The following is a 16,040-nucleotide window of genomic DNA, read 5'->3' as shown; positions in this document are numbered from 1 at the left end:
TTTGCAGTGTGGAAAAGCAGGCCTGGAATGCAGCCTTTAAGACCAGAAAAACACATTTTAAATATATCACGGTATCACAACGAACACCAGAAAAATTTAAGTTGCATAATATCTCTGCCATATCATGTAATTATAGTAGTGTGGTTACAAATAGGTTACGTAAACAACACCAGTCACATGACAACATTTTAAGATTATTGCAGCTCATTTAAGACATGTAAAATATATTAATAGGAAAAGGTAAATTTATACTTTGAGATGATAAACATAACACCTTACCATAGGCCTAAAATAGATGATACTTAGTTCTATTGAAGTAAATAAAGTAGTGTTATTACTAAAGTTCAGCATTTCACTGAATTGTGTTAACATTAGGCCTGCCAGTTAAGTGTTACCTGTTCACCTGTTATGTGGTGACAAAAATGACATACATGTGCATTGTGCATGTATCCTGTCGCTCCAAGTTCCCATTAAATAAAGTGCACACAGCAGACTACACTATATGGCAGCTCAGTTATATGCCCAGAGACCCAGAAACTAACCAGTCCTGTGCTGGAAGACTACCTGGCACCTGTCGTCTTGGTTTGTGGTCATTTGATTAAACAGTTTTATTTACAAATATGCACCACGTGTGCACAATATAAATTAAAATGATTAAGGTCTAGATTTAAAAAACAGGGTCAGGGCCCTGTGCAACAAATTGACATATAGTGAACCTGGGGCTTTATGGGCCCCTGGGTGTCTGGGGCCCTTGCCCAGTAGGTAATCCAGCCTTGGTCCTGCCCTGCATATATTTCCAATATTTACAACATAATTTAATGTTTGTGGCTGCTTTGTAGCGCAATGTCTTCTACATTGTATTGTACTGTATTGTTGTACAATATGTACCACTGCAATTAAATAGAAAAGTGGAACATGCGTTTCAGCTAAAAAAAAAAGCTTGTTTCGACCGTGGTTGCTTCAGTGTGGGACCGGTGGGTAACGGTCGGTCATTAATGTCTGCAACACCCGCTGTTTGAGTTGTGGGATGGAGTTTCGTTGACAGACAGTACCGTTACGTGAATGTTGTATTTAGTGTCTGTCTACTAACACAGCGATATCTATCGGGAGCACTCACCCGAGCAACATGGCAGATACTATTGTAAGTAGATCAGCAGGTTGTTTTAACGGCAGTAAGGGGTCGACTCGGCTAACGTTAGCTAGCTTGTTAGCCGAAGTCCGGAGTGATGAGGCAGCAGAATTAGCTTGGTAGCTAACGTTCTCTCTCTGTCATTAGCAAAGAGTGACTTGGGCCTGTTTAGCTAACCGGCTAATCGTAGCTCTTTGGCTAGCTGGCGACATCCGAATAAAAAGAGGCATCGTTGGTTAACGGGAAAGCTACATAACCGGCTCAAATTCAGGAATACAAATGCCTGAAATATTGTTTAGCGTGCTCAGCTCATTAGCCAAACATTAACATTAGCTAGGATATGCTCGGTGGATGCAACGTTAATGGAAGCCAAGATGTTGTTGATTGACTAACGTTAAAAGTGATATTTTGTTGACTGTGAATAAGCCCCCACACTGTGACAGCTTTAGTTAACGTTGTCTGGTTCAAAGTCAACATCTTAATGTCACAATACAAAAGCTCTTTGTTGAAAAGTAGAGGCTCACAAGCTAACGTTAACATTACTTTTTTTTGCACTGTCATCGTTGTCATAATATCCTGACACCACTGTAAAGAGGGGGAGTAGCGCCCTTGTCATGACTGACAGGTGTTGGGAAGTCATATTGAGTCCACGTTATTTTTGTTTGTTAAGTTCTTAACAATGGAGCTTTCCATCCCAGTTATTTGAACTGGTAACTTGGACGACTGAATGTAGTTTTAATGTAGTTGCTCTTGTCTTTCTTTTAGATCATCAGGGTACAGTCCCCAGATGGGATGAAGAAAATTCCTTCTACCAAGAGGGAGACAGTTGCTGCTTTTTTAAAGAAGGTACTGTGTGTAAAACATAACATAATAAGTTTTCAAATCAGAATGGGTCATACTGTCAAATTGACACATGTCTCTATTTTTTTTTTTAGACACCATAGGTAATCATGTTGTTACAAGTCATTCTCTCAAGGGTACAACATGTACACCACATTTTTAAGTGTACTATCTCTGCAGTAGTACACTTGTGTTTCCCTGGGTTTTGCTTGTGCCTGTTCATTGTCCATTTATGTAAGAAGCTGAGCAGAAAGTACCAGAGTAGGTCAGTCCTGCACTGCTCCTGTGTCGCCCTGCTGGCTTCCACTACTGACATGTGGCTTGCTGGGGAAATTTGTTTTTCAGGGAGTGTAGTGAATGCATTGCTTTGCTCACGTGTCGTCAAAGCTGCTTACCAGGTTGTGGTTTACGATCCAGGCACTGCAGAGAATATGGATGGAGCACATAAACACATAAAATAAATAGACCTATCTTAGTTTTGTTCCATCTGAACTCTATTCATACATAAACATACAAAAATAATTACAGATGCATTTGAATCAGCGGATTTGAAAAACCTATAATAGAACCGTATTCCAGCAGACCGGTCACAGTGGAGCATTGCAGCAGCACCTCATTAAAAATGTATGTATCCGTGTTAAGACAGGATGGTGTAGCCTGCAGATCGATGGAAGGAGTAGTTTTCATTCCCTGCCAATGTGCAGCCAGCGATGGGTGGAATAGAAAACCATGGTTGTGAGGCAGACACGGCAGAGACAGTCTGAGCCTTGCAGGTTGTATTTCTGCAGTGGAGACAGAATAAAAGGAGCTCAAAGTGATGTTCTGTCTCATACAGTCTGACTACACCATTTCACCCAGTATACAGTAATAATATCTTACACTGTGTTCTTTTGTGTGGCCTGAGAAAAATAGTGATTTTATGCTCAAAGTACTTCAATGCTTCTAACTGTTGTCTGCTTACTTTTACCAACACTGACCTTAAAGACAAATAAAAAATGCCACTGGTAGATGGTTTATGATGGGCTGTTGGTGTGGATGTCATGGAATCAATGCGGCTGTCTTAGGTATTTATTTAGTATGAAGTGTCAACATGAGTTCAGTTTTTATGCCAATATAATCATTCTGTTCATATGGTAACAGTTCAAAAGTTCACTAATGGTTGTTGAATTAAGGACACCCCGAGTGATGAAATACAGGCAGATGATCAGCATCAGGCTGACTTCCTGCCTGATATGTGATGGGATGTGAAGATAAAAGTGCTATGGGATACTCTGTTGGCTGGCCAGCTCAGAGTGCTCTTAATAGCTTAGTTTGGCTCACTCTGTGATGACCTTAAGAGGTGTTCTACAAGCTGAGTTTCTCTCGTGCCAAGAGGCTCTATGCTAATCTGCTTTATTAGGGCGACTGGCATCATTTTAAGAGTGGACACCCTTTACACATGCACCTTTTTATTGGTACATGTTGATCTGAATTGTTTCCTAGAGTGGGTTCCAAGGAAGAGCAAATCTTCTGAGACATTATGCTAATGATTAGCTCAGACGGATTTAAGACATTGTGTATTTTGATCCTCTCAACATCAAATGCATTTCATGGTGTTGAAAGTTAGTGGCGTTTTGATTTTTAGGCCATATGACACAACGTTGTCATCCAGTCTAATGAGCACACTGTTTCTCTCTCAGGTGGGCAAAGAGTTTGGGTTCAATTCCAATGGGTTTTCTGTTTACCTGAACCGCAACAAGACCGGAGAGATCCTTTCCCAGAACAAAACTCTGAGCCTGCTTAAGATCAAGTAAGTACAACAGCGTTGAGCATTAGTAAAGTCTAGGTGTTACAACTCATCCCTCCATTTAAATTGAGCTCTGTGAGTCCTTGAAAATCCACTCAAATTATTGACATCACGTGCGGCTGCTAGAGGATGTATATCTGCTTCAAGGAATAAAAGCCCACCTTACACATTTTGCTAGTTCCTCAGGTGGAGTTATTGGTTGTAGCTCATCAAAAAAAAAACCAAACACTTGTAATATTTAAATGTGCCATTTAGACAAAAAATAACACTCAAGCATAGATACAAACACTCACTAACCACGAGAACTTTACTTAAATGCAAGAATATTTATGGAAAAGTTATTGAATTTCAGGTGAAAAAATGACAGCTATGGGATATAACACACACAAATTGTCTGACTCTATATTTATTTGAAAGGTAGATATTTTTTTACAATTGAGATAATTCAATAAATGTTACTTAACATTTGACAAACTACAGTGTAGCTTTAAACGTGATATTTGTTTTGTCTTATCTCCTTCGTAGGCATGGCGACATGCTGTTTCTGTTCCCTTCAGGATCCTCTTCTTCTTCTGGGGAGGTGATGGACACGGCCACCCCACACTCATCATCATCACTGCCATCCGTCTCATCATCCTCATCCTCTTCTTCGTCCTCCATGATCCCCCGGTCCTTCTCAGCACCCCAGGTCCAGGAGGATGAGATTGATCAGTATCTGGTCAAGCAAGACGGCAAGATTTACAGGAACAAAGATCCACAGCTGTAAGAAAAAGACCTACTGCAAAGAAGCAAATTAAATACAGATGTCAGATACCTAATGATTCTTTTCTTAATACAGATGTCGCCATGGTGCCCTTGGAAAATGTGTGCACTGTGTACCGTTAGAGGTAAGATAATTTAATCTTGTTTTTTGTTTCTTAAAGGTGACGGGCTATAATGCCAGCATCACTAATGTTTATTTTAATTCTATGTATTAAAACTCTGGCTTTTTTTTTTTTTTTTTGGGTCAGCCTTTTGACGAAGATTACCTGAATCACCTCGACCCACCAGTGAAGCACATGTCATTCCACGCATACCTTCGCAAGCTGACCGGTGGAGCTGATAAGTAAGAAGTTGTTTTTAATTTCTTCAGTGGAAATGTACATATTCAAATTCTAGTCAAATTCTGACACTGTTTTGATCTTTTGCAGAGGGAAGTTTGCAGCTTTGGAGAACATCAGCTGTAAGATCAAGTCGGGCTGTGAGGGCCACCCTCCCTGGCCGGAAGGGATCTGCACCAAGTGCCAGCCCAGTGCCATCACACTGAACAGACAGGTATGTGACCGTACTTATGTCTGTGACAGTGAAGCTTTCAGTGAGTGCAACAGCAGAGTTTATGACCAAAATTACAAACCAATAGCAAGGAGTGTTTAGAGTTAGGCTTGGTGTGCCTTGATAATGTTAAAACATTTCTGTGAATTTATAAATGATTCTGTAAGTGGCTAGGGCTTCCACGTAATCGACACATGGTTTTTATTGTTTTCTTCAATATCACTAATTAATTCCTGCGTCATGACAACAGCGCGGCGGTGTGAGCGTGTCTGTGCTTTAAAACGTAACCGCCGTGAAACAATCAGAAAATAACGTTTTATTTCTCTGATTCACCGGCTTTCTCACTACTGGTGCTCCCTCTCCTTATTCATTCTCTATGTCGCTCGACCACAGCTGTCTCTGTCTCTCTCTCTCTTAAACAAATGAACACAAACTAAAGGATGTTTCATGGTATCGCTAAGACTGTAAACCAGACACAGACGTTGAAGCTGGGAGAGCATCATAGTTCGGTCCGTGAACTGGTTGGCTGACTGTGGAGCCGTTTGACCGGTCTGATCTCTGGATTGGCCACTGCAGTGTGATGTCGGGTTGCGTTTCTGAAACCATAGAGTTGTCTCTTCTTCAGTAAGGAGAGCTTTTTAATATATTTTGTCCTTGTAGCTGTTTAATATGCAGCCATAAAGTCGCCTGCCTGCTACCTTAGAAATTCCACTGAATAAGTGTTTGAGAATCTTTAGGTTACAATCTGGGCTTGTTTTGCGATGACTGACGGTGCCAGTGTGTGTTTATTTTGTTTTTTATTATGTTGGAGTTTAAACCTACAGTTTTGCACTTTAATATGTAAACCTTTGTTTACATTTTGTTTTGTGATGCATTATACAATGACATACGGTTTGTCAAAATAAAATTAACTCAAATTAAACGGTCAATTTGACTTTTTTTATTAATCGTTTAGATTAATCGGTAAAATAGTCAATAGATTTATCGATAGAAAGTGGCAGCACTAAGTGACGTTAGCTAACAGTAGAAATTAATGCTAAAGAGAGCAGGAACCATTCAGATCATTACCTTTGCTGCTGTAACATTTCATCGTTCACCTGTTAAGGGAAGGTTATATTTCTGATTTTCAGTTTTGGTTATACTGTCCTTGATACCCATGGAAAACATATTTTATGTCTGGAAGTTATTGAAATGAGTAGAAAATAATTAATGTATGTGTGGTTGTGATGTTTTGGCAGCAAATGTATATAAATACATCATTTTGTACAAATGATTTTAAAAAACCTTTTCAATCAAAATATGCTTGAGTAGTTTTCTTAAGTTTTCAGACTTGGTCCAAATTTTTTCAGTTACCAGGGAGGGAAAAACAATGAAAACCTTTCATGCTTGAATGGCATGTCATAATGCAGCAGCACCTTCAAATTAGGCACATTTCTCTTTGAGAAGCATGTAGGCATTCACCTGATGTGTGTGCATGACTGGTTTTCATTGCTTTCGAACAGTATTGGTATGAATTAGTGATGTACAATTGATCAACAGTGTAGAATATTTTTTTGTGTGTGAAAACAAACAGTAATTTCTCTCCATCCCAAACGATTGAGATGGTAAATGGCTGCATAAATATAGTGCTTTTATCCAAGGCGCTTTACAGTCCTCTCATTAATTTATTTACACCCCCACCCCCACACACACAGCGAGCTACCACGCAAGCTGCTGATCATCAGGAGCAATTTGAGGTTCAGCGTCTTGCCCGAAGACAATTTGACATCCGGACAGGAGGAGCTGGGGATCAAACTGCCAACCCTGTGATTTGTGGAGCCACGGCTGCCTCATGGTTGAAGAAACAAACCTCAGCTCATGTGTTGGCGCCATGTCTAAAAATACCCTAAGGCACACATGAATCCCAAATACTGTTGCACAAATTTAGCTTTCTCTGTTTTTCTCCCAGAAATACAGACACGTGGACAACATCATGTTTGAGAACCACACCATTGCTGACCGCTTCCTGGACTTCTGGAGGAAGACAGGCAGTCAGAGGATGGGATACTTGTATGGCAAGTTCACTGAGCACAAAGACATCCCTCTGGGCATCAGAGCTGAGGTGGCTGCCATCTACGAGCCACCACAGGTGAGGGATACCTTTTACGTGGTCACTGCAGATACGTTGCATTGTAAAATCTCAAAATAATTGTTAACATCTATTTTTTTTTTTTATAAAATAATTTACCAAATGCCTCTCGCATTAACGTCTGAACACGGCGACAAAACACCAATCATACAAGTCAAATGAGGGAGTAGGAGACCTATTTCGTGCCCTGTTTGATGTCGGTTCATGTTTTGTTTTTGTTTTCTTCAATTTTGGTTATTGTAAAATTGGTCTTAAATTTCATTCCGAGTGGCATTAAAAAAAAGTCTTTAAAAGTATTAAATCTAACTTGCCTTACGCTGTAGGAACCCTGCTTTTAAATATATCACTCTCTGCTTCAACTCCTCGAGTCAATTTGAGTTTCTTTGTTCATTTCCTTGGTTTTTTGTATACTGTAATTTGTCCTTCCATCAATGAGTGAAAGTCCTTATAAGCCTTGTAGTAACTCTATTTGTTTTAATTTAATCGTAACACTGCTGTGTTTCAGAATGCCTCTCAGAACAGCCTGGAACTGGTGGAGGATCCTAAAGCTGCAGCTGTGGATGAAATCGCTGCCAAACTGGGCCTCTGCAAGGTTGGTCTTCTTTTCTTGCTTGCTCTGTTTAACACTGCGCCTCCCATTTACCTTTTAGACAAAGTGGTTTCTTTCTTACCTTACCTTACAGCACTAACTTTTTCTGTTCTTGTTTCAGTGTTTTTGGATGTGTTCTCCTGTGTGATGTATGAGTTAAGATGATTTTACTCTAATTTTTACAGCTGCACCTAACAATTATTTGATTAATTTGCCGATTATTGTCACGATTAATCATTTGATCTATAAAATGTCAAAAATAGTGAAATATGGCCATAAATATTACCCATGACATACATGACATATTCCAATGTCAACAGTGCAAAACCCAAAGATATTCAGTTTACTATCATAGAAGACTTAAGAAAACCAGCAAATATTCACATTTTAGAAGCTGAAAACAGCGACATTTTTTGCTTTTAAAAAATGGCTTAAATGGTACATCGATAATGTAAATTGTTGCAGATTAATCAATTAATTGTTTCAGCTTTACTTATTTTATCTGTTTTCTCTTCTCTGGTTCTCAGGTGGGCTGGATCTTCACTGACCTGCTCTCTGAGGATACGAGGATAGGCACTGTCCGCTACACGAGAAACAACGTGAGGATGCAGATCGCTAAAAAAACGACCTGTTCATCAGACTGATGTGCTGCTTTCCCCCATGTTTTATCATTGTCCTTACCTCTGTTAGGACTCGCACTACCTGAGCGCAGAGGAGTGCATCACAGCGGGATACTTCCAGAATCTTCATCCAAACCCTTGCAGACTCTCTCGAGACGGCCATTTTGGCTCCAAATTTGTGACTGTGGTGGCAACAGGTACGTTTTTGTACTCTGAGGCTGAAGTCAGGGCTGAAAATAATCTTTTTAACTATTCCTATTGATACTATAATTCTTATGATCATACGAATAAATGCTTGTTAATATAAACTAAAATTATTTACTTTTTTTTAAAGTCACGTTTCCTTTACTGAACCCCAAATTTGTCAGTAAAATACATGGAAAGCAGGAGAGGTGTTCTGTACTAACAATACGACATTAGAGGACATAGAAATGTGTCGTCAAAGGCAAACAGACCTTTGACGACACATTTTAAAGACAAATTAAGTGATTAAGTAAACAACAACAGTGGTCCACACATCAACAGCTAGTATTCAGTCAAAAGTAAAGTGAGTGAAGATTGAGATTATTCTTCAACAGTTTAATCCATTTGTCTGTCCCTGTGCTCTGTGTGCAGGTGGTCCAGATAACCAGGTGCACTTCGAAGGATATCAGGTGTCCAATCAGTGCATGGCTTTGGTGAGAGACGAGTGCCTACTACCCTGCAAAGACGCTCCTGAGCTGGGCTTTGCTAAAGAGTCCAGCCCTGAGCAGTATGTACCAGACGTCTTCTACAAGGTAAGACTTCATACATGTAGCAACAACCTATGTTAAAATGTAACTATCCATAGTATATAATGGTATATGGTTTGATTTTAAGAATACACAGTGACTGAGAGTGACGCACAAATGCTTGGACTGCTTGTCTCTTTAGCAGAATAATGACATCCAGGTACTTACTTCATCCAGATGTTTGGATCCAGATGTTAAGATTTTTGTTTGATTCTGACCCTACTATTTTTTTCCTCCTTTCATCCAAAAGGACAAAGACAAATTTGGAAATGATGTCACATTTCTAGCCCGGCCTCTCCCTGTGGAGTACCTTATCATAGATGTGAGTAGGACATGGCTTTTGTCTATGGTCAGCCGGTGTATGTGTGTGTTTAGTTTTTTGTTTTACACATCGTTTTTCTACGCATCTGTTCTTATTAATACAATGTACTGCCACTGCCTTTCTAAATATTTTCTGTTTTTTCTTCTACAGATAACTACAACTTTTCCAAAGGACCCCCAGTACACCTTCTGCTCCACACAACGCTTCCCCATTGAGAACCGTGATATCCTGGGAGAGACACAAGTAAGTCATTTCTGGATAAACAAGATAAAACGATAACAAATATAAGTGGCTGGCAAAATGAATTCATACATTTTCTTAAGTAAAATATAGTTATATAGGAATATTGTGTTTAAAGAAACAGTCTGAAATATGCTTTAAACCTTCCAACAAATCCCAAGTTGTTCTATTTACAGTACATTTTGTATTGTGTTTAGTTCAGATGTGTAGAAATAGAAAGCAGTCAAAAACCTCTGGGCACAGTGGCTGCATACAGCATCTCACACCTTCTGTCCTCATAGTGGAGGTTGTACACTGTTGTAACTTAAGTTAGCAAAAACCTGCTGACTCGTGGATTGACTGGTGACTACCTTATACTTTAAATGGAGCTTGGCTTGCAGTAACACATCCTAAATCTATCTCTGTACTGGACGCATGAGATGAAATTGATCTTCTTATGTGAGTCAATGTGAGTGTGCCAATTTCACTATTACAAATAATCATCAGATGTTTTGGATAATTGAGGTCCACTGAAATTTGTAATTACTGAGCATGTATGTTGCAAAGAGAGTTACAGCAGCCACACAATAACCCAGATAATTTGTAGTTTTTCTTGTCAGACTTGAGTCCACTTTAGCATTTATCTCATTTATATTACCTGTATTTCCACTTGACATGACCAGTCACAGCTTAGTGCCTGAGAAAATTAGAGCGACCTTTGGATTCCATAACCTCCCAGAGGTCAGAGGAAGTTATACATCTTGCTTTTTGTTATTTGTGTGTCTGCAGAATTTCCACAGTTTAGCAACATACCTGTCCCAGTGCACCTCCACGGCATTCCTGGACATCGTGTCAGACTTCCATCTGCTCCTCTTCCTCGTTACCAATGACGTCATGCCTCTGAGAGTAAGACAACGCTTCAAAGCGTCTTCTCTTCTAGTTTTCCATTTGTATTGCAGAAAATGGGTTAGAATATGGCCACATTCTTTTCCAATCTGGAAGTGGTTACTGGTGTGAGGATGTTTTCACTCAGGCCCTTTATTCATGCGGATAGATTTTCAAACTGGCCCGTGGCCCGACATGATGATCAAAAGCATCTTTGATTTTAAAAAATAGATTTTTTTCAGTGTTTAGATAATAATGAACTGCTTGATCAGATTTGCATGTCTTCTATAAAATCCAGACTTACAAAACAACGAGCTGGTGGTGTGGGTGTGTTTATTTTTGTTTTTTCAGTTTTCTGAATTTGTCAATGTCTTGTGGATAGATCAGGGTTTGTGTTTGTTTTTGCAGGACAGCATCGGGTTGCTACTAGATGCAGTAAGGACTTCTAATGAGGATCTGGCACAGACCTGGAAGAAGTCGGAGCAGTGGGCCACCATCGAGCAGCTGTGCAGTAAGTCACGTACTCTGACTCAGTTTTACCTGGCCTGATCTTAGTTTAGTTTGTGCACTAGGGTTGTAATAGTTAGTTGATAAGTTGATTAGCAGAAAACTGACAGCTATTTTGATAACCTACCAATTTGTTTAAGTACTGTCAAAAAACATTGTGGCTGGTTCGAGGATCTCAAATGTGGGGATTTGCAGATTTCTCTGTTAAATATCATAATTGAATGTCTTTGGGTTTTGGAGTTTTGAAGAGGTCAAAACACCAACAGCATATACAAAGAACAACTTTATTGTCAGACCAACACGTTTGATTAGTTGAGAAGTTGATTAACAGAACAAGCTGAAACGCGTTGGTCTGTTGCTGGAGTTTTGTGCCTGAAATCCCTGCTCTGGTTTTGGACTTTTGGTCACAGCGCTAAGTTTATTTTCAGTCAAAAAGTAATGTAGATGATAGCTGGCTACATTAGCTGTCTGAAGTCATGAAATATGGGATAACCCATATTTTTTTAGCCGTGCTAGCGGCGTGGAGAGATGGCAGTGTTGGTCAGTCGGTTGGTCCAACACTTTGGTCCAGACTGAAGTACTGGAAGCATTGCCATGAAAGTTTGTACAGACATTCACTTTGGTCATTCATGGTCCATGACCTGGTGATCCTCTAACTCTTCCTCTAGCGCCACCATGAGGTCAAAATTTTGATTTGTTGTTTATGTCTAAAAACCTGCAAAACTAATGAAATTTCCATCAGCCTCAGTTGCACTTCATGTTTAGTGCTAATTAACAAATGTTAGCATGCAACATGCAAAACTAAGATGGTGAACATAGTAAACAGACCTGCTAAACATCAGCAATTTAACAACGTCATTGTGAGCATTTTAGCATACTAAAGTTAGCATTTAGCTCCATGTACAGAGCTGCTAGCATGGCTGTATTCTCTTTAGTTACAGATAAGTAGTAGGCAGTCTCTGGCCTCATGAATCTGTAGCTCTGTGGGTGAGTTGCGTTGTGCATGTAATTTACATACTCTGCTCCGACAGTTGTTTTCTAACGTAGATGCCGTACTACACTTTCTCAACTTTCCCCTGTTGTGCCACTGGGCACCTCTGGAGTCTCTGTAGCTCAGCGGGCAATATTCACAATGAGTAGCAGCCCCATTGAGATCGCTGTCCCAGTTTTTGAGTCTGTGTGTGTGAATGGCCCGTTTATCCTTTTAGTGGTGTAGTGCATTTGTTATTTTTGCTCATCTAGTTGGCACATTTAGCCCTAATAAAAATTGTTTCAATAATTTTTTTGTCTTTGTGCAGAAAAAAAGTTGATTAGGATCACGAATCTTCCCCAGGCTTGAAAAAACTTTGTATTTGTTGGCCTAGCCCTAGTTGTTCAGACAAAACAAGCAATTTGAAGTCACTGTGGGCTCTGGCGATTTGATGGGTGTTTTGTTTTTTTACAATTTATTTATTTTTTTGACATTTTATAGAAAAATAATTCCTGTAATCCTTCTCCTGTCCTTCCAGGTACAGTGGGTGCGCAGCCCTCCAGCTCTGTGGGTTATGGGGCTATGGGCGGCCCCTCAGTCCCCGCCTCCTCCTCAGCCATGTGGTCCTGCCTCCACTGCACCTTCATGAACCAGCCTGGCACAGAGCACTGTGAAATGTGCAGCCTGCCCCGCAGTTAAAAACCCCCTCCCTCCACCATGCTGCCCTGCCCTGCCCTGATCTTATCTCACCCAGCCCTCCTCTTAACTCACCAGTGACATCACTGCACCAGGACCAGCTGCGAGATTTGGATCCCCTTTTTGTTTTGTTTTGCCTCACTTTGAAGCCTCTGTCCTTCCCATCTCACAGGCTGCTGTGACGCTTGAAAGGGATGCACTCGTTTACATCGAATTCAATGAGTAAATAAAATAAAACCAGACTGTTTTTTTTTTTTTTTTTGTATCCCTCACAGCGGCTCTTGTGAGTGGCGGGGTCCGTTAAGGTAAAGCACTTTTGGCTGAGGCCCCTTTCCCTCAACCCACAGCCCCCCTGAATAATCACCCCCTCAAATAAATCCTGCTGTGACTCAGGACAACAGCAAAGACTCGAGTGTTTGGATGTTCTCTCACATCAGTGCCCCTCTCACTCTCACAACGTCTTCTGGAAAATCTTTGCTGTGTATAAATACATTTGAGGAATGATACTGTTATTTAATTAAGCTTCTTTTTTTTTTTTTTTTAAATCTGATTGTAGCGATACCTTAAAATTTTGAATCTTCAGCGTGGACTCTACTCAGTCAGGTTTTTATAGGTCTTGGTCTCTTTGCCAAGCCCCTTAACGTACAATCATTGGTCAAAGCTCAGACCTGAAAACTCTTAAGAGCTCCAGAGTAATTCCACTTAAGTAGAGTTTATATTTTCAGTATTAAATTACTTTAGAAATAAATCCCAGATTTGAAAAGGCATACACAAAAAGCTCTTCACCCCTTACATCCTCCACTGATTGCAGAAGTAACGTGCTGTTGGTGATTTTGGACTGGCGTCCCACCAACTTAAAGTGGCTCCTAAAGATCTTTTCGCTGGTTTGTTGGAATTGTAGCTTTTGGATTTGGTGGATTGAACTTGAGCAGGCATAATATGTAGCTTATTTTATCGGTTGTATGTTCTGTTTCTGATAAAACGCCCCAGGACACCATCCATGTTCCTCATCATCATCGTTACTGACTCGCACTGTATTAGCCGTGAGGTGCTTCTAGAAACAACTGGTGCTCGCCACTTCCCTCACTGTCACTCCCTCTGTCAAAGGTGTCAGACCATAACCAATGTTCCTCCGCTGATGGGCCCCTCCGGGTTTTTCCATCACTCAGCCTTCAAAGACTTTGCTGCTCAGAGTGCAAGGGGTCGCGGGTCACCACGGGGAGAAAAAGATGCCTAACATTTCGCTTGTCTCATCTGATGTCTGTGCTGTACATCTGGAAGCAGGATGACGATGATCAGTGTTTTAAAAAAAACCTTGAAGTGAGCGCCGTCTGTCTTTGGTTTTGCAGATAATTATTCTCTGCACTTTCAAGCAAAAACCCTGAGCTGCTTCCAGCAGGAGACATGGCTGATGTTCAGCATGCGAGTCCAGATTGATGTCTTCTCCGCTTTGTAGAGCTACAGTGTCAGTGGTGTAGAAGGGGCTGAAGCTCAAAACAACGTGAAAAGCACTTATCTCCCCTCGATAGCACTGAAAAAGCCAACAACATTTTCTCACTCACCTCTAGTTGTATTTAGCCATACAAATAGTTCATGCGTCTGAGATTCTGCCTACACAACGGAGGTGAATGGAAATTGTTTTGTGGTGCTAAGAATGAAATGTGACACTTAAAAAATCAACTGTCGACAGTTTTCGTTGGCAGAAAGTTGTCGGTTAGAGGAGGCAGAAATCTCAGAGAAAGAAACTTCTCGAATCCTGGACAAATTAAAACACTAAAACTATCTCCATATTTAGATACCACTAGTGGTAAGTGGGGAAATGTTTTGTTTTTATTTTAAATCATTTCAGTAAACTAACCCTTTAACATCTTACAGGGCATATTAGGATGGTTGGTTGAAACTGGTTCTTTTTCTTACTTTAATGTTTCTTTTGGATTTTCTTTGATGAGACTAATATTGGGACCAAAACTTGTGAAATCATTTAAGTCCTGAAAGTTTACTTCTGGTTGCACATCATTAGCATGTTAACATCTGGCAACAAAACGTTACTTTGAGCCGCTTCACCCAAATGCTCATAATGTGTAACATGCACCCATTCGGCAAAATCAGAACACATGCATATTGTCCATACACAGTTGTGTAGGGATCTTGTTAAGCTATGTGGTGCCAGAATGAAGGTTTTTGGTACCAGCACCTGTAGTCCAGATGTAAATATGTCCACATGTAAAAGCTTATAAAAGCCAGTGCAGTTTTGAACAGATGTAGCATATTTGATGTATGCAACCAAAATGATCTTGCACGACTAGAATGCTTTTGCAGTTTTTCTAGTGCTCATATAAAACTGGAGAATTGACTACAACTGATAAATAAATATAACAAAGGCTAATGATTGATGCTGAAACAAAAAGCTAACAAACTGCGTATTTCCCGTATTTACACCTTTCACCTTTTGAATAATCCTGATTTAAATAGTTTTTGAGCAACAGAATCTCTTTTAATCCACGTCCTCGATATGTTTGCTGCTGACAGATGCAGACTGACAACATTCTCAAACCTTTTATCACCACTTTTAATGTTTAGTTTCGGTATTTTGTTTTTCCCTCATAATTTGTGCCCTGTTACATGAAATATATAGTTTTTTTTGCTAAAAGGAAGTTCCAACTGGCAGGAAAACTGAGCGATTCACTAAATCCTGTTGAGTTTCATTGGGGTCGTTGACGGGGAAATGGGCCTCTTCAGTTAAGAGGGCGAGTCGTGGGCTGCAGATTTGCTATTTATGAGACGTGTGCTTCTTTGTAAGAGCTTGACAGTAATTCCATTGATGAAGTGAGAATATATTTTTAGTTGTAGAGTCATTTGAAAATGCTTGAAAAAAGTTTTTGTTTTGTTTTTTTGCTCAGTGATATCATTCTTACCCCCCGTGTGAATTCTCAAGAGCGATTTATCTGATGTCATGCTAACCGACGGCAGTGACCTTTTCCTTTTGTATTGATCCAGGGGCCGTTTGCTGAGCAAGCATGCTCTTGGAGTTACAGCAGGTTTTCACTTTCCACTGAGCTAACTGAGGACCCTGAAGGTTGTATGCTGTTGACCTGGATTTGAAACAAAATAAAATAAAAACAACAACAAAGAATTCCTTTTGCAGATAATAATGTCTTTGATTTGTTGGCTGTCTGGTTAGATTAAATCAGCAAAGTGGTTCAGACTCAAAATGAAGAATTTTCAAATCATTTTGGGTTCTCATGTGTTGTATATTTATAATGCAAAA

At 40.0% G+C, this 16,040-nt stretch overlaps 1 protein-coding gene across 1 annotated transcript; it reads left to right on the top strand.

Moving 5' to 3' along the window:
* The first annotated feature begins 959 nt into the window (after positions 1-959).
* Positions 960-15,905, top strand: nploc4 (NPL4 homolog, ubiquitin recognition factor). Its single transcript, XM_044179600.1, has 17 exons — positions 960-1,141; positions 1,895-1,975; positions 3,649-3,758; positions 4,281-4,517; positions 4,594-4,642; positions 4,766-4,860; positions 4,946-5,069; positions 7,015-7,194; positions 7,700-7,786; positions 8,311-8,382; positions 8,474-8,600; positions 9,019-9,179; positions 9,424-9,495; positions 9,646-9,738; positions 10,504-10,620; positions 11,008-11,110; positions 12,615-15,905. The coding sequence occupies exons 1-17, from the start codon at positions 1,127-1,129 to the stop codon at positions 12,773-12,775; spliced, it is 1,884 nt and encodes a 627-aa protein (XP_044035535.1). The 5' UTR covers positions 960-1,126; the 3' UTR covers positions 12,776-15,905.
* The last annotated feature ends 135 nt before the right edge of the window (positions 15,906-16,040 follow it).

Source organism: Siniperca chuatsi, linkage group LG20 (assembly GCF_020085105.1).
Source record: "Siniperca chuatsi isolate FFG_IHB_CAS linkage group LG20, ASM2008510v1, whole genome shotgun sequence".
Classification (NCBI taxonomy): Eukaryota; Metazoa; Chordata; class Actinopteri; order Centrarchiformes; family Sinipercidae; genus Siniperca; species Siniperca chuatsi.
The sequence above is the reverse complement of the archived record's forward strand: the minus strand, read 5'-3'. Positions and strand labels throughout refer to the sequence as shown.